General features: G+C 43.0%; 1 protein-coding gene across 2 annotated transcripts in view; it reads left to right on the top strand.

Annotated features, from left to right (window-relative positions):
- Positions 1 to 1,903: 1,903 nt before the first annotated feature.
- Positions 1,904 to 15,848, top strand: part of det1 (DET1 partner of COP1 E3 ubiquitin ligase) — a 34,211-nt gene continuing 20,266 nt past the window's right edge. Inside the window, exons 1-9 of one of the 2 annotated variants that reach the window (XM_034589347.1) lie at positions 1,904 to 2,251; positions 3,969 to 4,337; positions 4,517 to 4,783; positions 4,887 to 5,099; positions 5,201 to 5,424; positions 7,146 to 7,275; positions 7,809 to 7,999; positions 9,214 to 9,405; positions 9,819 to 10,035. In XM_034589347.1, the coding sequence (XP_034445238.1) occupies positions 4,089 to 4,337; positions 4,517 to 4,783; positions 4,887 to 5,099; positions 5,201 to 5,424; positions 7,146 to 7,275; positions 7,809 to 7,999; positions 9,214 to 9,405; positions 9,819 to 10,008 (1,656 nt within the window). In that variant the 5' untranslated portion in view covers positions 1,904 to 2,251; positions 3,969 to 4,088 and the 3' untranslated portion in view covers positions 10,009 to 10,035. Of the gene's footprint in view, positions 2,252 to 3,968; positions 4,338 to 4,516; positions 4,784 to 4,886; positions 5,100 to 5,200; positions 5,425 to 7,145; positions 7,276 to 7,808; positions 8,000 to 9,213; positions 9,406 to 9,818; positions 10,705 to 15,848 lie in introns of those variants that run through there. The other variant, XM_034589345.1, reaches the window with a different exon arrangement.

Here is a 15,848-nt window from a genome sequence, read left to right as displayed (position 1 = left end):
GTGTCTGGAAACACTCAGATGCTCGCTCTCCATCTGCGAGCTACTTCGTGGGCTGATGCTAAAAGCTGAGGCGAGGGTCCTGTGTGCTGAGCGTTTTATTAGAGGGGAAATAACGGAAGAACGACCAGAGGAGGCTGAAGAGTTTCTGTTCTGAATTACTGTGAGGGTTATTGTTGTGGCACACACACACACATACACACACACAGACACACAAACACAATTTTTGATGCACAAGAAAACAGGCACCGCTCAAACATTTGCACTTACCAGAACCTTAACAATCACAACTAAATGTCTAAATCTAAACCTAAACCTAAACCTAAACCTAAACCTTAACCTTAACCTTAACCTTAACCTAAACCTCAAACCAAGTCTTAACCCTCAAACAGCCCATTGAATTTGTGAGGACCAGCCAAAATGTCTTCACAACGTCAAACTATAATTTGGAGGCGGGAGAATCCTGGCACCGCTCAACCATTTGCACTCCTGCACATGCAGAGACGTTATAAAGATAGACACACGCACACACACACATGCTCCCATGCAGACACACACATGCAGACAGACACACACACACACACACACTTTGGAAGCACAAGAATACAGGCACAGCTCAATCATATGCACTCATGCACAGAGACGTTACAATGATAGACACACACACACACACACACTTGGACACACACACTTGTCGACATCATGAGGCACAGGTTTAATCAGACATAGTTGAAAAGGAAAATGCCATTAGATTTTAAATTGGATAATTTCACATCCTTCCCTCCATTCATTTCTTCTTTTCAAACTGGCCTTTTATGCCCACTACATGTGCTTTTATGGAAAATTACAACATTTAAACGAGACTCTCTGGTCAGGGATAATTGCACAAAGAGCCATTAGCAGTCTTCCAAGACTGAAATGTGCTGCGAACATTATTGTTTTTCTTCTCATAATGCTATTGTCAATCTATAAGAACATGTCTCATGCGAAAGAGGATAATCATAATCATCTGTCATTATGCGGAGCAAAGCGCCGCTCACCTCATGTTCACTTTATGCTGCACACTGCTATAAACAAATCAATTCAATGAACCAGGCTAAACAAACAAGACAGCTATATACACTGTAGGTGAAGTGGTGGCCAAAGGTCTTTTGTTTCTCTCCTGTCAATTTTGTGGAAGTAATTATAATCATGTTGAAAGTTTGCCGGAGCACTTGCGCCCCTCACCTGCAAACCCACCTACTGATCAGTAAATTGGCTCTTCACTGAGATCAGCAGGAGTACAGGACCTTCATCTCATGTGTGGACACCAGACTCCAAGTCCAGTCCTCGGCAATTACCCAGGAAAAAATTGTTTCCAGGAGAACGGTGGACAGAAATGTTCAGAAATACATTTATACTGTGTGAGCTTCGTCTGATGCACCTGTGTGTAACTGAGAGGTTCGAAAATAATTTATAATGATTGTATTATGATAAACTTTATATTTAATGTCATTCCCCTCAAATCATTGTCGTGTATTATGTCAATGATTTCAGCTGCAAAATTAAATTCTGAAATAAAAATGGATTCATTCATTTCTCTCAAAGCTCGTGTAATAAAATTAACACTATATGAAATCTGTCTGTGACCATTGGATGTAAAAATCCTGCGTTGATTTGATGCCATTTTCACCGAGATTACACAAAAGCTGTTGGATGGAATATTACAAAACCTGGTGGAAGGATGTGGAGAGAAAGGAAAACACTCAATTTAGGTCTGAATCCAATCCAGGAATTTTTAATTTAAAACATTTATTTGTGACATTTTCCAAGGAAATAATTAATTTGATGGAAATGTCAGTCAAATTTAGAGGACTAGTATCTATGAGTGTGTTTGATTCGCTGCAGCTTAAGGACACATTGTCCTCGTTCCACATGTCTCACGTCCATTTGATCATCTATACTTACACCCTGCAGTACCACCTTTCACCTGAGGAGGCTGTAGCGGCGCTGTTTGAAACGACAGCCTCTGTGCAACACTTCCTGGCCGCTGTCTTCTTCTTCTTCTTCTTCTTCCTCTTCTTCTTCTTCTTCGTTTCCTCCAGCTCACAACAACAAACCCAGACCCGCTGTTTTACTGGTGTCGGTGGGAACTTGATGGTTTCTTCCCGAAGCGGGACGTGAAGTGAGGAACCAGTGGAACCAGTGGAACCAGTGACTTGTGTCAGTCGGGAGGTGAACAGCTGCTGAACTGGAGCCTGCAGGATGTGGGACAGTGAGTATCGGTGCGGGTGGTGCCACATGTCACAGGTTTGATTCTGGACTCCAGTTCAACCAGTGGAGTCTTTCCGGTCCTGCAGCAGTTTGCTTTAGAAGTTAAAGAAAAGCAACGTGTGTCTTGGTCTCCTGTTAAATCCACGTAGCACTGCTGTGTTCACAAAGAAAGGAAACAGTCCTCTTAATTAATCACTAATTGACCTTTACATTAGATTTACTACTCATTAATCATATATACACACTTACAGATGTCATAGTGACTCTTACTTGGCAGATCGTCCTCGGCAAAGACAACTTCATTCAGCCAAAAGGCAATTTGGTTAATTAATAGAACAGAAAACGAGATTCAGTTTTCCAAACAGCCTCTAAAACAAGAACACAATAAAACACCATAAAGAGCTGTTGAGTAAAAGTGCCATTTCTTTTAAAAATAACTAAAAGTTGGAATAAAGGATTCATATATCCACATGGCAGAGAGAGAATCGAACCCTGGTGCGAACCAAACCACCGAGGTGGCGTCGGGCCGATGTCAGGTGACCTCTGGAGCGGCACATTCCTGGTGTGAACAACCGAAGAACCAATGACAGGAAGCGAACCAGTATATCTGTCATTTCATTGGTTTTTACAAAAAAATGTCAACTGGCAGGGGACAGACGTGGACTCAGGACGAAGTGAGACGCCTCCTGGATATTTAGACTGAAGAGAACATATCACAATTACTGTCGTGGCCCCTCGACAAACTTTTCTGGAAAACGGTTGAGTAGTTTTTTGCGTAATCCTGCAAACGAACAAACAAATGCAGACGGAAAAGAAAACCTGCCTCAAGATAATCAATACAAAAGAACCTGCACAGTCATTCACTGTAATGTATGAAAACCTGGACACAACACAATTAGTTAAAGAATATAAAGGACACATGATTGTCCAGAAAAAGCACATTAACATTAAATCAAAACACACACACAATCAACAATTAGTAAAAAGATAAAATATGAGTAAAACGATGACATAACTTAAACATAATAACATGTTTTAGTGTTTTATAGACTTGGAGGAGGAGAAAGTTCTAAAGTAGTTGAGTCTGACCAGATGACAAGAATCTTATTATCTATAAAACTAAATGAAAAATCAATTGATGAATTTGTGATAAAACGCTGCCATTGGTATTTTAAATACTTTCTCTTTACTCTCTAACATATAACAGCTGTTCACATACTGTAAAGAGAATATCTCCCTCCGATAACTAATTAAACGTATATATATATATATATATATATACGTGTATATATATATATAGGTCTGTTTTTTCTGTTCCTTCCTTGTCTTCGGACAATGGACATTGATTAGCATTCACACTTCATTAATCGTCATTCAGCTGTAATTGATTGGACCAGAAGGTCACTCAGACCCAGCAGTCCCTTTTGAATTCAATCAAGCTGCACCAATTTACACTCACTTATAGATATCAGTCCCCTAAATAAGCCAGATTTTTTTTCAACAAGATCTATGAATTATTTCCTGAGATATTGTTGAGAAACATCCTGCGTCCGCCCCTTTGTCTGGATTCTCACAAAACGTTTTTTCTTGGCCAATATCCCATCGTTCCACTGAGTTTCAATGAAAATCTGTTCGGTTGTCTTTTTGTAATTCTTCTGATAAACAAACAAACAAGCACAGAAAAGTCCTCACCTGTTTTAATTCTCCTGAACACCCAGGAACCAGGGCTGAGCTTGTGATGTAGTCGCTTCACCGGTCCCCCCCCCACCCCCACCCCCCACCCCACCCAGCCTGTGTGACTACCTACTGAGGTCTGAGGTCATTCTTTGGTCACAGCGATGGACGACGACACTCAGACCCTGAAACCCAGACGCATCCAGAATCAGAATGTGGTCCATCGTCTCGAGAGGCGCAGGATCTGCTCGGGCCGACCGGGAGCTCAGTGGTACAGAGTTCGCTGCTTCCACCAAAACCTCTTCCCCAACTTCACTGTGGTCAATGTGGAGAAGCCGCCCTGCTTCCTCAGGAAGTTTTCACCAGATGGACGCTGCTTCATTGCCTTCTCCTCTGATCAGACGTCTCTGGAGGTAAGAGGACAGAAACCTCCCTGTTACATCTCTATCTTTTTTCTTCTCATAGATTTCCCTTCAATAAAAATAGTTTGACTCTTAAAATATCACATTGAATAGACCGGGAACCGATTTGTTCCGTTTAAATACCTAATATACCCGAGACAAAAAGATGAAGGAACAACTCCCTCTTCCAGATATATGAATACCAAGGCTGTCAGGCTGCTCAGGACCTGCTGCGAGGTCAAGAGGGAGAGACTCTTCTAACGGCCAATGACCAGCGCTCCCTCAACATCCGAGGCCGTCTCTTCGAGCGCTTCTTCTCCCTCCTCCATGTCACTAACGTGGCCTCAAATGGAGAACACCTGAACAGGGAATGCAGCCTCTTCACGGACGACTGCCGGTTTGTTATCGTCGGCTCAGCCGTGTACGTCCCAGAGGAGCCGCCACCATATTTCTTTGAGGTAATGACACCTTCAAACTTCCCAAATTTACAAGGACACTACAAATTTACCTCCATAGTTTGGCTCAGTTCGCCTCTTTCATCTGTATTTTGTCTCCCACCAGGTTTATCGTAACAACGAATCTGTGACTCCGAATCCCCGCTCTCCTCTCGAGGACTACTCCCTCCACATCATCGACCTCCACACCGGCAGGCTCTGTGACACCAGGTCCTTCAAGTGCGACAAAATAATCCTGTCCCACAACCAGGGGCTCTACCTCTACAGGAACATCCTGGCTGTGCTGTCGGTCCAACAGCAGACCATACACGTGTTCCAGGTGAGCAGAAAGGGATTTCATGTAGATTTAAAATGTAAATCTACAGTAAAACAAGTTGAACTCAGTTATGAAGTTTATTTCTCTGTCTCTCTTTCAACCAGGTGACTCCAGAGGGAACGTTCCTGGACGTGAGGACCATCGGGCGTTTCTGTTACGAGGACGACCTCCTGACTCTTTCAGCTGTTTACACTGAGGCTCAGGCGGAGAGCCAGCCGGGCTTCCCCCGCCTGTACACCGACAAAACCATCAACTCCCTGAAGCACAGGCTGCTGGTCTACCTGTGGAGGAGGGCCGAGCAGGATGGCAGCGCCACCGCCAAGAGGAGGTACGATTAATGTCCTCTTGTCACTTACTTTGTCATCTGCTGTTGAACCCATTCATTTTCTATTAGTCCTCTTGCAGCTGGATTGTGGGTCTTGATTTAGTCCGTGTTTAGTCTGCACCAGAGTTCGATTCCCAGCTTCACACCACCACAAACAATTGACTTTTTTAAAGTTTCTCCTTCTTTGGTTCGATTTCTTTTGACACAGAGAAAAAACCTATTGAGCCAAAATGCATCACTGCAAATCATGTGAGAACGTTCCCTGTTTATGGGTCAGATGTTTCTGGAGTGGGAGCCAGGAAGTAAACACAAGAAGAAGGTCCCTTAGTCCAAATGAGACCATGGTTCATTCTGCAGTTAGCTGCTAATGCTGTGTAAGATGCTACGGTTTGTGTGCGGTGCCTTGTAAAGGACACCTGGTAAACCTCTCAACGCTCTTGTTATGGTTATTTTAGTTCAGCACCAGTGTGCGATTACCGTGTTCACACCTGCTCAAACCAATCCCAGCGAGGGGGAAACAAATCAGAGGCATATTTAACTCAAATCAGACTTAAACGTGCAGGTGTACAAACACCTTTTAGAAATCACAGCAGCTTGTATCAGTGAGTCCTCACGATTCATCTCATTCTCTGCTACATTGATCTGGACCGTGTCTGTCTGCAGGAGCAGGCACCGCTGCAGCAGTGTTGTAAATGTGAAGAGAAGTTTTACTGCAGATCACTTTATTAAGTCAGTCAATAATTCCGACCTTGTTAAAAGCAGGGGGACTCATTAGGATCTCTCCACGCTGCGTCCACAAGGCAGCTGTACAGCTCTATAAACAAAGTCCCTCTCAGTCTGAGTTTATGAGCCGGAGACGAGCTGGACGCTTTCAAATGTCATTCGCCGGATGTTCTTTCACTAAATGAGGAATTCTTTCAAGCATATTATTCATTGAATTCGTTTTTTCATATGATTTTATCCTGTAAATGCAATTTAGTATAATGTTTCTTATTTCCTTTCTTTCTAAGGATTATTTTATGTTAAGTTTACTACCATATAAATCCTGCTCCTTTGGCTTGAAAAATACAAATTTCAATTTCAAATCAATGATCACAAAAGCTTTAATTAGTTGTGTGATCTACACAATTTCTTACTTTTGTAAACATTGTGAGATTCAACATTTTTGTTAATTTCTCAGAGAATAATTCCAGGATCTTGGTGAAAACATCAGACGTATTTAGGAGACTGATATTTAAGATGTGTGCAATATGGTGCAGATCCAAATAACAATCTGGATCTAGTGAATTCCAATGTGGTTTCATGAAGGGATTGTTGGGACTTGGAGGTTTTAGCTGAGAACCTTTCTAGTCTCATAAAAGACATTTAGGTGTTAGTAAGAATTTCTTAGGTCTGGAACTAAGGATTATTTCCTTAATGTTCATTTTACTGCCATATAAAAATCACCAAATCTGACAAACTGCAGCCAAGACTTTTTGCTCTTTTGGCTCAAAAAACAACATTTAATTAATGATCACATCTGAAAATGTTTCTGTTAATTGGCAAATGAATTCAGCTCTAATATGTTGTGCGATCTATGAAATGTGTTGTTCTTTGATTTAAAGTAGTTGTTGATTACCGAAGCTTTTCAGTCCACGTCCCTGTCGTGCAGATGTCGGATATTCACGTATTGATCTCGTGCGGCTTCTGGTTTTTTTTACTCATTTGTTCCGCGGTGTCGTCAGGTTCTTCCAGTTTTTTGATCAGCTGAGGCGGTTGAGGATGTGGAAGATGCAGCTGCTGGATGAGCATCACCTCTTCATTAAATACACCAGTGAAGACGTGGTCACACTCAGAGTCACCGACCCCTCGCAGGTAGGCGCACACACACACACACACACACACACACACACACACACGCACACACACACACACATTCCTCCCCCTGCTCTCTTTGTCGCTCTCCCCTGCCTCCTCTCGTGTCTTTTGTTGTTCACGCTGTACAAAAGGGAATTCCTCCTTCAGGTCTCCAAGGACACGAGTCTCCTACAGATTCTCCTCAGTCCTGTGTCTTGGTGACACCAAGTAGATCTAATTAATGTTCACGTTATCAACATGAAACCTGTGCTCTCTGACATCCTCGCTGATTAGCTATTTCCATTTTCGTCAATGAAGAATAAAAACCATATAATTCTGTCAAATTAAACATTATATGAAAAAGACGCAAAAGACTGAAATACCTGGTTGTAAGAGAATAAACTGTTCTTGTTATTTTATTGTTAAGACCGGGGAGGATTGTGTTGTGATTGGAGAAAATAAATACACCTGCAAGAAGAAAATACGACAAAATGTTAAGACTTTGTTTCTTCCTCCAACCCCCCCACCCCCCTTCCCCACTTCTCTCTCAGCCGTCGTTCTTTGTCGTGTACAACATGGTGTCCACAGAGGTGCTGGCCGTCTTTGAGAACACCTCCGACCAGCTGTTGGAGCTGTTTGAGAACTTCTGCGACCTCTTCAGAAACGCTACGCTGCACAGCCAGGCCGTCCAGTTCCCCTGCTCCGCCTCATCCAACAACTACGCCCGGCAGGTCCAGAGAAGGTACCGACAGGAGAAGAAACTCCCTCTGTACTGTCGATGAGCAGAATTTGCCACATGGCGTCTCTCACCTACACATTGATGCTAGTTACAGGTTTCAAGCTCTATTTGTTTTCATTCAGTGGTGGAAAATGCCTAAACCCTATGAAACCACTTTTAAATCCACTAGATCCCATTTATTTGGATTTGTACGAAATAGCAAACACTCCTGAATATCGACCGCCCTATCTGTCCAGTAGCTTTTGCATAATCCTTCTAACTAGCAAACAGACAGGTAGTAAAGGAGGTAATAATGTTCTCCTGACCAAACTACCTTCACTCCAGCTTGACCGTACTTGTGCTGGCAAAGCAAAGCCAGGCGCTTGTATCTGAGTGAAAGGAAGAAAAAAACAACCTCCACCTGATGTTGTGCAGCCAAATGTCAGGAAGGATTTGAAGATGGTGGATAGAAGGAAGCAGATCAGCAGCGATCGCCTCGAGGGGGAGGAAGCAGTTTCAGGACTTAATCTGGATATAGAAGCGAGGCATTAAGACAGTCAGTGCGGCTGCAGGAGCTGTGATTGAATCTGGTGGCTCGACTCGCCAGCACAGACGACACAATCCTCAGTGGGAGGTGAGGAGCAGGGAGCGGAGGGGTGGGGAGGAGGAGGAGGAGGAGGAGACGGTAAAGGAGAGTTTGAATGAGGAGAGGAGAAACTGAAAGCTGGCAGCTACTTTGAAGAAACCAGATTTTTGTCATTTACAAGAGTTGAGCCCAGTTCACAGAGAGAAAGAGGCTCAAGTATAAAACTGAATGTCCAAGCACAAAACTAGATGAGAGGACATTTCCTAAATCTGGATATAGAATTTAAAGGACTGAAGAGTGAAGGGAGAGCAGAGGAGGAGAGGGAGACTATTCAGTCTATTGAGGTTGCTATGAGTAAATCTGTATTTTTATTAGATATTTATAGATGTCTCATGAAATGGAGGTTTTTAACTTACTGTTCAGAACTGGTGTTAACATCCGTCCTGCGAGATCCAATCCGAGTTTAGAGCCGTCCTCTTGTCATTAGAACCAGGTCTGAACAGGGTCTAGTATCTGAGAAACACTTCTGAGTGAAGTGGAGGATCTTTACACGAAGGCCACATGTCTAATGGAGCTGATCATTCTCTAATGAATGTCCCTGCTGCCGTTTCATTCTGTTTGGCTGACGTCCCGCCGTCTGTCCCTGCCTCAGATTTAAGGACACCATAGTGAACGCCAAATACGGAGGCCACACCGAGGCGGTGCGGCGGCTGCTGGGTCAGCTGCCCATCAGCGCGCAGTCCTACAGCAGCAGCCCTTACCTCGACCTCTCCCTCTTCAGCTACGACGACAAGTGGGTGTCGGTGATGGAGAGGCCCAAGACCTGCGGAGACCACCCCATCAGGTACGGACCTCATCAGGGGGAATGAGCAGCTTAATCACAGCAGACGATATCAAAGTCAATGAGCGGTGCTGTTGACAATACAAAATGACACGAGAGCAGGAAATCGTCATCAGGTTTTTAGCCAATTTAATGAGTTTTCAATATTGTTGACTATTTATTTCTGTTAATTTCTTTTATTTTGATAATATCTTTTATTATCTACTCTCAAACGTGTGGTAAAAGCTGCAGGATGAAAGATTTACTGAAAGTTAACGACAGATTGAGCAGTAGTGGAAATTATAATCGGTTGCTGCCTCCGTTTCAGACATAAACAGACAAAATAAGAGAACAGCAACATGGACGTCTGTCACTGCCAACAGAAAACCACCAGACTTTAATGTGATCGCTCCGTCTGCTCCTCTCTCCTCCACCAGGTTCTACGCTCGGGACTCCGGCCTGCTGAAGTTTAAGATCCAGGCGGGGCTGCTGGGGCGGCCGGTAAATCACGCCGTACGGCGCCTGGTGGCCTTCACCTTCCACCCCTTCGAACCGTTTGCCATCTCTGTCCAGCGCACCAACGCAGAGTATGTGGTGAACTTCCACATGAGGCATGTGTGTGCGTGAGGAGCTGGTGTGTGTGTGTGTGTGTGTGTGATAGACAGACAGAGACGAAGACCCAGTGGAGTCGTACTGGGAAACAAATGGGAGGACTGTTGGGCTTCTGTTAGCATCTACTGGTGACAATACAGCAAACACTTCCACCATCAGGAGGCACAAAGCGGTTTGTTCTGCGAGTCGCCCTCTCCTCCTCCTCCTCCTCCTCCTCCTCCTCCAGAGAACTCAGCAGTCACTCTCCTATTAGAAACCGCCGCTTCCTCTCTTCTTTCCCCTTCCATCACCCAGTGGTCACTCCACCTCCGCCCCTCCTCCCCATCTGCAAGCAGGTGGCAATTCTGCCTTTTCCTTCTCCTACTTCCTCCACAGAACAAAGAGGGACCTGTGGGGAGGAGAAGCTGGAATAAGTGTAAATGGAAATGTGGAGCGAGTGATTGATGTGCGACGGAGGAGGGAGCCGTAGGTAGCCGAACGACTGAGGAGAAACCAAAGGTGTTTTTTTTTTTTTTTTTTTTTTTTTTTGAAAGCTGTGCATTCATATCAGAATTGCTTTTCCAGTTGGTCCAAGACCAGCTGTACAATGAACTTGCTTTTTTTTCTCACTTTGATGTGGAAAGAGGTGATTTTATATTGTTTTAAAACATTTTTTTTACCTTTTATTGTTTGTATATATTTTATGCCAATAAAATTGTCTAAATTCTGCACACCCGGTTTCTTTCTGCTGACTCCTTGAATCCCAGCTCTCCAGTGCTGAGCAGGTCGAAGCAGCCTGAAGGAGAATTAGTATTATTTCTGCTTCCCACCTCTAAATATTGATTAGTCTGTATTTTGTCTTAAAACATTTACTCAAACACTGTTCACACACTCACGTTACCAAGGATGGGAGAATTTCTTTATGCACCTGTGAGCGGGAAAGAATTGTGTTATGTTATACAGCAGGTTCAGGAATTTTCCCATCATACCTTGCGTATCGCCTATATATGTCTTAACCAGCTGTCCAGACATTGGACATTGGACAATGATTTGAGTTTGAGAGCAGACAAGACGCAGTGTAAGGGTCTTATTTCATTTAGAGGCCTGATCCCTGCAGTCTGTTCTCCTGCTACGATCATAACGGTGCGATTTTATATCAAGTCCATCTGCTGTACGGACAGCCGAACATCTGTTTGGCTCAAATGTGTTAATAAAAACACGTAAGCACATATAAACAAATCTACAAGTATCCAAATTGACCAACAACCCCCCCCCCCCCCCCTCCAATCCTGACCATATGAACGCGAGGTTTGCTAATAAAGAACCATGTTTGCATGTATAATAAACAGACTTAAAGGGGACGAGCACACACCAGGCAGCTGCAGGGAGGTCAGGGCGGTATGGACAGCAGGTGCTGAGGGATTAAGTGTTCTCCAAGCCTCTGGTTACACACCACAGTGGACCTGGTGTGTGTGTGTGTGTGTGTGTGTGTGTGTGTGTGTGTGTGTGTTGTGGTGTGTGTGTGTGTTGTGTGTGTGTGTGGTGTGTGTGTGTGTGTGTGTGTGTGTGTGTGTGTGTGTGTGTGTGTGTGTGTGTGTGTGTGTGTGTGTGTGTGTGTGTGAGAGAGACATGGGGTTTAGAGGGAAGACGGTATATAGGAATGAAATGATGATGGAGAGATGAAAGAATTGGACAATCGGTGAGAGAAGGCGGTTGATGAAGCGGGACAGAGGGAGGTGGAGGTGTGGGGATCGATCTGCATTTTGTAGCCGCTTGTTTTTTTTTTTTTTTTTTTGCATGAGCACAGTGAATACTATCTGGTAGATGGAAGCTTAAGGAGGCCATGGTATGTCATTGTCATTATGGTGTGTTTGTGTAAGCTGGTGTGTGACAACATGCTGTGATAATCAACTAATTACAGGAAGCGCACACAGCAGGCACACAACCCTGCATACAGGACCACACATCGTCTGTGCTCCTCTTCTGTGCATTTTATATATATATATATAAAATGCACAGGTTTGTGTACGTCACTGCTCCTCCTCTCATATGTCCACGCTTCTGTTTCTCTCGTGTCACAGTTTTCACCGTCTCTGCTGCCAGAACAGACACATTTTCATCCCTCTGCACAGAACGTGTGTTTCTCCTCATTGGATTCGATGTTTCAAAGCGAATGAGGATGCAGGACGCTGTGGAATCCAAGCCACCGTTCGAGTCCTCGGTGAAAACACAGAAAGCAGATTCAACACGAACCTGATGACAGCACTTATGGTACAATAACAAATATGCTGCATCTGTCTTATGCCTAAGATTCACGTAAACCTAGAGCCTTCTCCCTGACCTTGGTTGCTACGGAAACATAACCACTCTCTGCTTGGTAACCTAGTCTTTTCTAATTGCTGTTGTCTTGGCAACAGCGCAACCAATGTAATCTAGAAAAGGCCACAATCCTAAGTGTTTTCTGTTGCAGCCGCTCGGAGCAGCCGGCAAACACACAGACACATTTAATCATTCAGGCGAGCATCACCTGAGAGAATCCACAAACTGTGGGTCTCACCGAGGTTCTGGCCTTTGCTCTGCTGTTGGTGGAGAGACACATGAGGCTGGGCTCACACTGAAACAGACACACACAGACACACACAGACACACACGTGGCTCTGCAATTAGTTTATTTCACTGTTGTTGAATTTAAAACATGAAGCGGTTCACAGACGTGTCCAGTGGGACATCTGACATGAGAACTGATCGTTGGTTCATAGCAAAAGTTTAATAAATTATTCAAACAAACACATGGATGTATTTACTGGGTCACAAAATCAAAATTCTAAAACTAGTTTCAACTATATGCTGAAATAGTTCACTAAAATGAAGTGTATATGGTGTAAATATTAATCTAAATGTAATGGATCCAGCAGTAAAACAAATCCAGATAAATGTTTGGAATTGTGAGCTTAAAGTAAAAACAAGTTTTAAAAAATATTGTACTATAAAGTTATGGATATTACTTTAAAAAAACAAACCTGCTGATACACTAGTATTTTTTAATTTATGTGTTTCTTTTCTAATGTATTAGCCGTTGGGTTGAAAAAGACACGTCTCGTCTTTGGGCTCGATTCACTCAAGGTGAAGATGAAGAAAAACAGAAAAATAAAACAGATAAATTTCATTTTATGGAACCTGAGGTAAATGGAATATTGTTCGTGCTCCTCACGCTCCTGAAAAATGAAACTCGTCACGTAATCTTTCAAGAAACACGTCTGTTCATCCCAGATAATCCACAGACTCTTTCTCATGAGCCGATATGTGAAGGAATTGATATTAACTCCATCGACAAAAGAAATCATCAAGTATTTCTGTAATTAATGTGAACAGCAGCTAATCAATGTGACCAAGTCGATCTGTAATAATAATTTCTGTTCTTATAAACGTTGATGCACAGAAGAAACATATTTCACACAAGCTGAACAAACCCACACCCACACACACACACAACCTATAGTCTCCACCTTTGCCCCTTCATATCCAGCACCTGTTATTGTTATCGACCACACTGCTGTTGAACCCCCCCCCCCTGTAACATATAGCACTATGACAGTGTCAACATTTCATATCACATGGATTAGCCCCTCACACATCTGCACAGCTGACTGACACCAGCTCTGCTCTCGTGGAGCCTCCTGGTGCGAGACATGAAATCACAACGCCACCACCTAATGAGCGCAGGGACGGGAGAGAGCCTCTAAATATTGACAGCAAATATTTGAGTCAAGGGCAGAGGAGTCCCCCAGCTCATAGGTGTGTGCTCAGACACACACACACACACACACACACACACACACACACACACACACACACACACAGACACACACACACACTCCGCTTCATGTTTTATCAGCAACTATACAGCTGTTTTAAAGTAAGAAAGAAACCTGCACCATACTGAGACAAATACACAGATGATACTGTGTGTGTGTGTGTGTGTGTGTGTGTGTGTGTGTGTGTGTGTGAGAGAGAGAGAGAGAGAGAGATAATTTCTAACTGGTTTCATATCTGTTGTACACACAGGCCTCTTGCATGTTGTGTGTTCGTGCAACGTGGTTGTGTCACTCATCTTCATTCGGAAAGCAAACACAGACGTGACCTTTGTGTGCGTCTGTCGTGCATCACAGACAAACTGGGGTAAATAAATGAAACAAATGCATTTTTCCCACTTGCATGGTGGAGTGAAGAGAGCGTCCAGGCTTTGGCCCCTTCGTCCCCACAGACTCCCACAGGCTCTCTGACTCAAGGGCTGAGCAGCAACAGGTGAGCAGAGTTCCCCACCTGCTGGACAAAATCAGGAACTGTACCTTCTTCTTGGCTCACTCAGGCCAATAAGCAGAAATGGAATATTTCTTATAGATATATTATATATAAGGATATATATTTATAGATATATATCCGAGTGCTGACGGAAATTACACTTTTAAAGCTACTTTCACTTTTGACTAATCATTTTCTGCTACTTCAACTCAGTTTTCTTCCGCAGCATGGAGTCCTACATTGTACTTATTTTACAGATGTTCACTGATTGAATTGAATTACCATTAATTAAACTACCAGCAGCAGATAAACAGTCAAACTCACCTCAAGTTTCTTACAACGATACATTTCTGCTTATACTAATATTTCAGACATTTAACCCTTTGACACACGAGCTATGTAAAACCCCTTCTAATGCACAACAAGGGTCCAAATGGTGGATCCTGTATCGTGTTGCCAGCTGATGGTGGATCCTGATGGCGGCGGTGGATCATGACGATGGATTGAACGAGACTGCTTGATATACAATATGTCTGCTCAGATACTTTACCATTACTGACAATAATTCCTTAATTCATTGACCTTCCATTATGCTACAAACTGTTTCTTCTAATCAGGGCTGTAAATACTCTCTCTGAGGTTTCTACGTTCTTTTTCCCTTGTTAAAAGTTTTTTTGTAGTAGTTTCTCCTGACTCTTGTTGAGGGTTAAGAACAGAGGATGTCACACCTTGTTTGAGACAAACTGTGATTTGTGAATATGGGCTATACAAATAAAATTTGATTGATTTAGGAGAAGGCCCCTTTGATGAAGACTTATCTTCTGTGACGTAGAAGACTCATCTTCTACGTCACAGAATCTATATCATCGAAGGAGCCTTCTGTGTTTAGGAGAGATGGATTCCAAGACTCACTAACAACTCCAGCTTGATCCTGAAGAACAAAGTCTAGGTCGTCTGCATCAGAGATTTCAGACTCAGAATCAAGACCAAGAATTGCCTCCTCATCTTCCTCCTCATCTTCATCATCCAGCATCTTTATCACCGTGTCAGCCGTAAGTCTGAAATGACTGTGACCAGCCAAACTATATTCTCAAATGCATATCAATCAGTCTATTAAGTACATACTGTTATATTTCCAGTTTTGGTTAGTTAGCCAGAAGAGAAGCTAGCAAGCGAACAGCTAGTTAGTATTGTACATATTTCTCTTTCTCACTAGTAATGGATTGTAAAATAAGACTTACATGCATCAGATGTGAAAAAGCAGCTGTGTGAAATGAAGGGCAGGGAATACCTGAAATACTGAATGATGAAATTCATTCACTGCAAAGATATAGAAAATAAAAACTGAGCCGGGTCACTTTTGACCCATGTTGTGTATCAAAGGGTTAACAGAGGAAAATACAAATAACTTTAATTTAATTCCATTTAATTGACAAGTTAATTTAAGCTTTTGAGTGTTAAACTGTGTATTTTACTTAAATCAACGTAATTATTAGTTCATGAGTCCTGTCAGGAATTCAAGGATTTAGTTTAAGACACTTTCCTCTGAGCAGATCTATAAAGTATTTTATGGG

Source organism: Hippoglossus hippoglossus, chromosome 6, assembly GCF_009819705.1.
Source record: "Hippoglossus hippoglossus isolate fHipHip1 chromosome 6, fHipHip1.pri, whole genome shotgun sequence".
Classification (NCBI taxonomy): Eukaryota; Metazoa; Chordata; class Actinopteri; order Pleuronectiformes; family Pleuronectidae; genus Hippoglossus; species Hippoglossus hippoglossus.
This window is presented reverse-complemented; position numbering and strand designations above follow the sequence as displayed.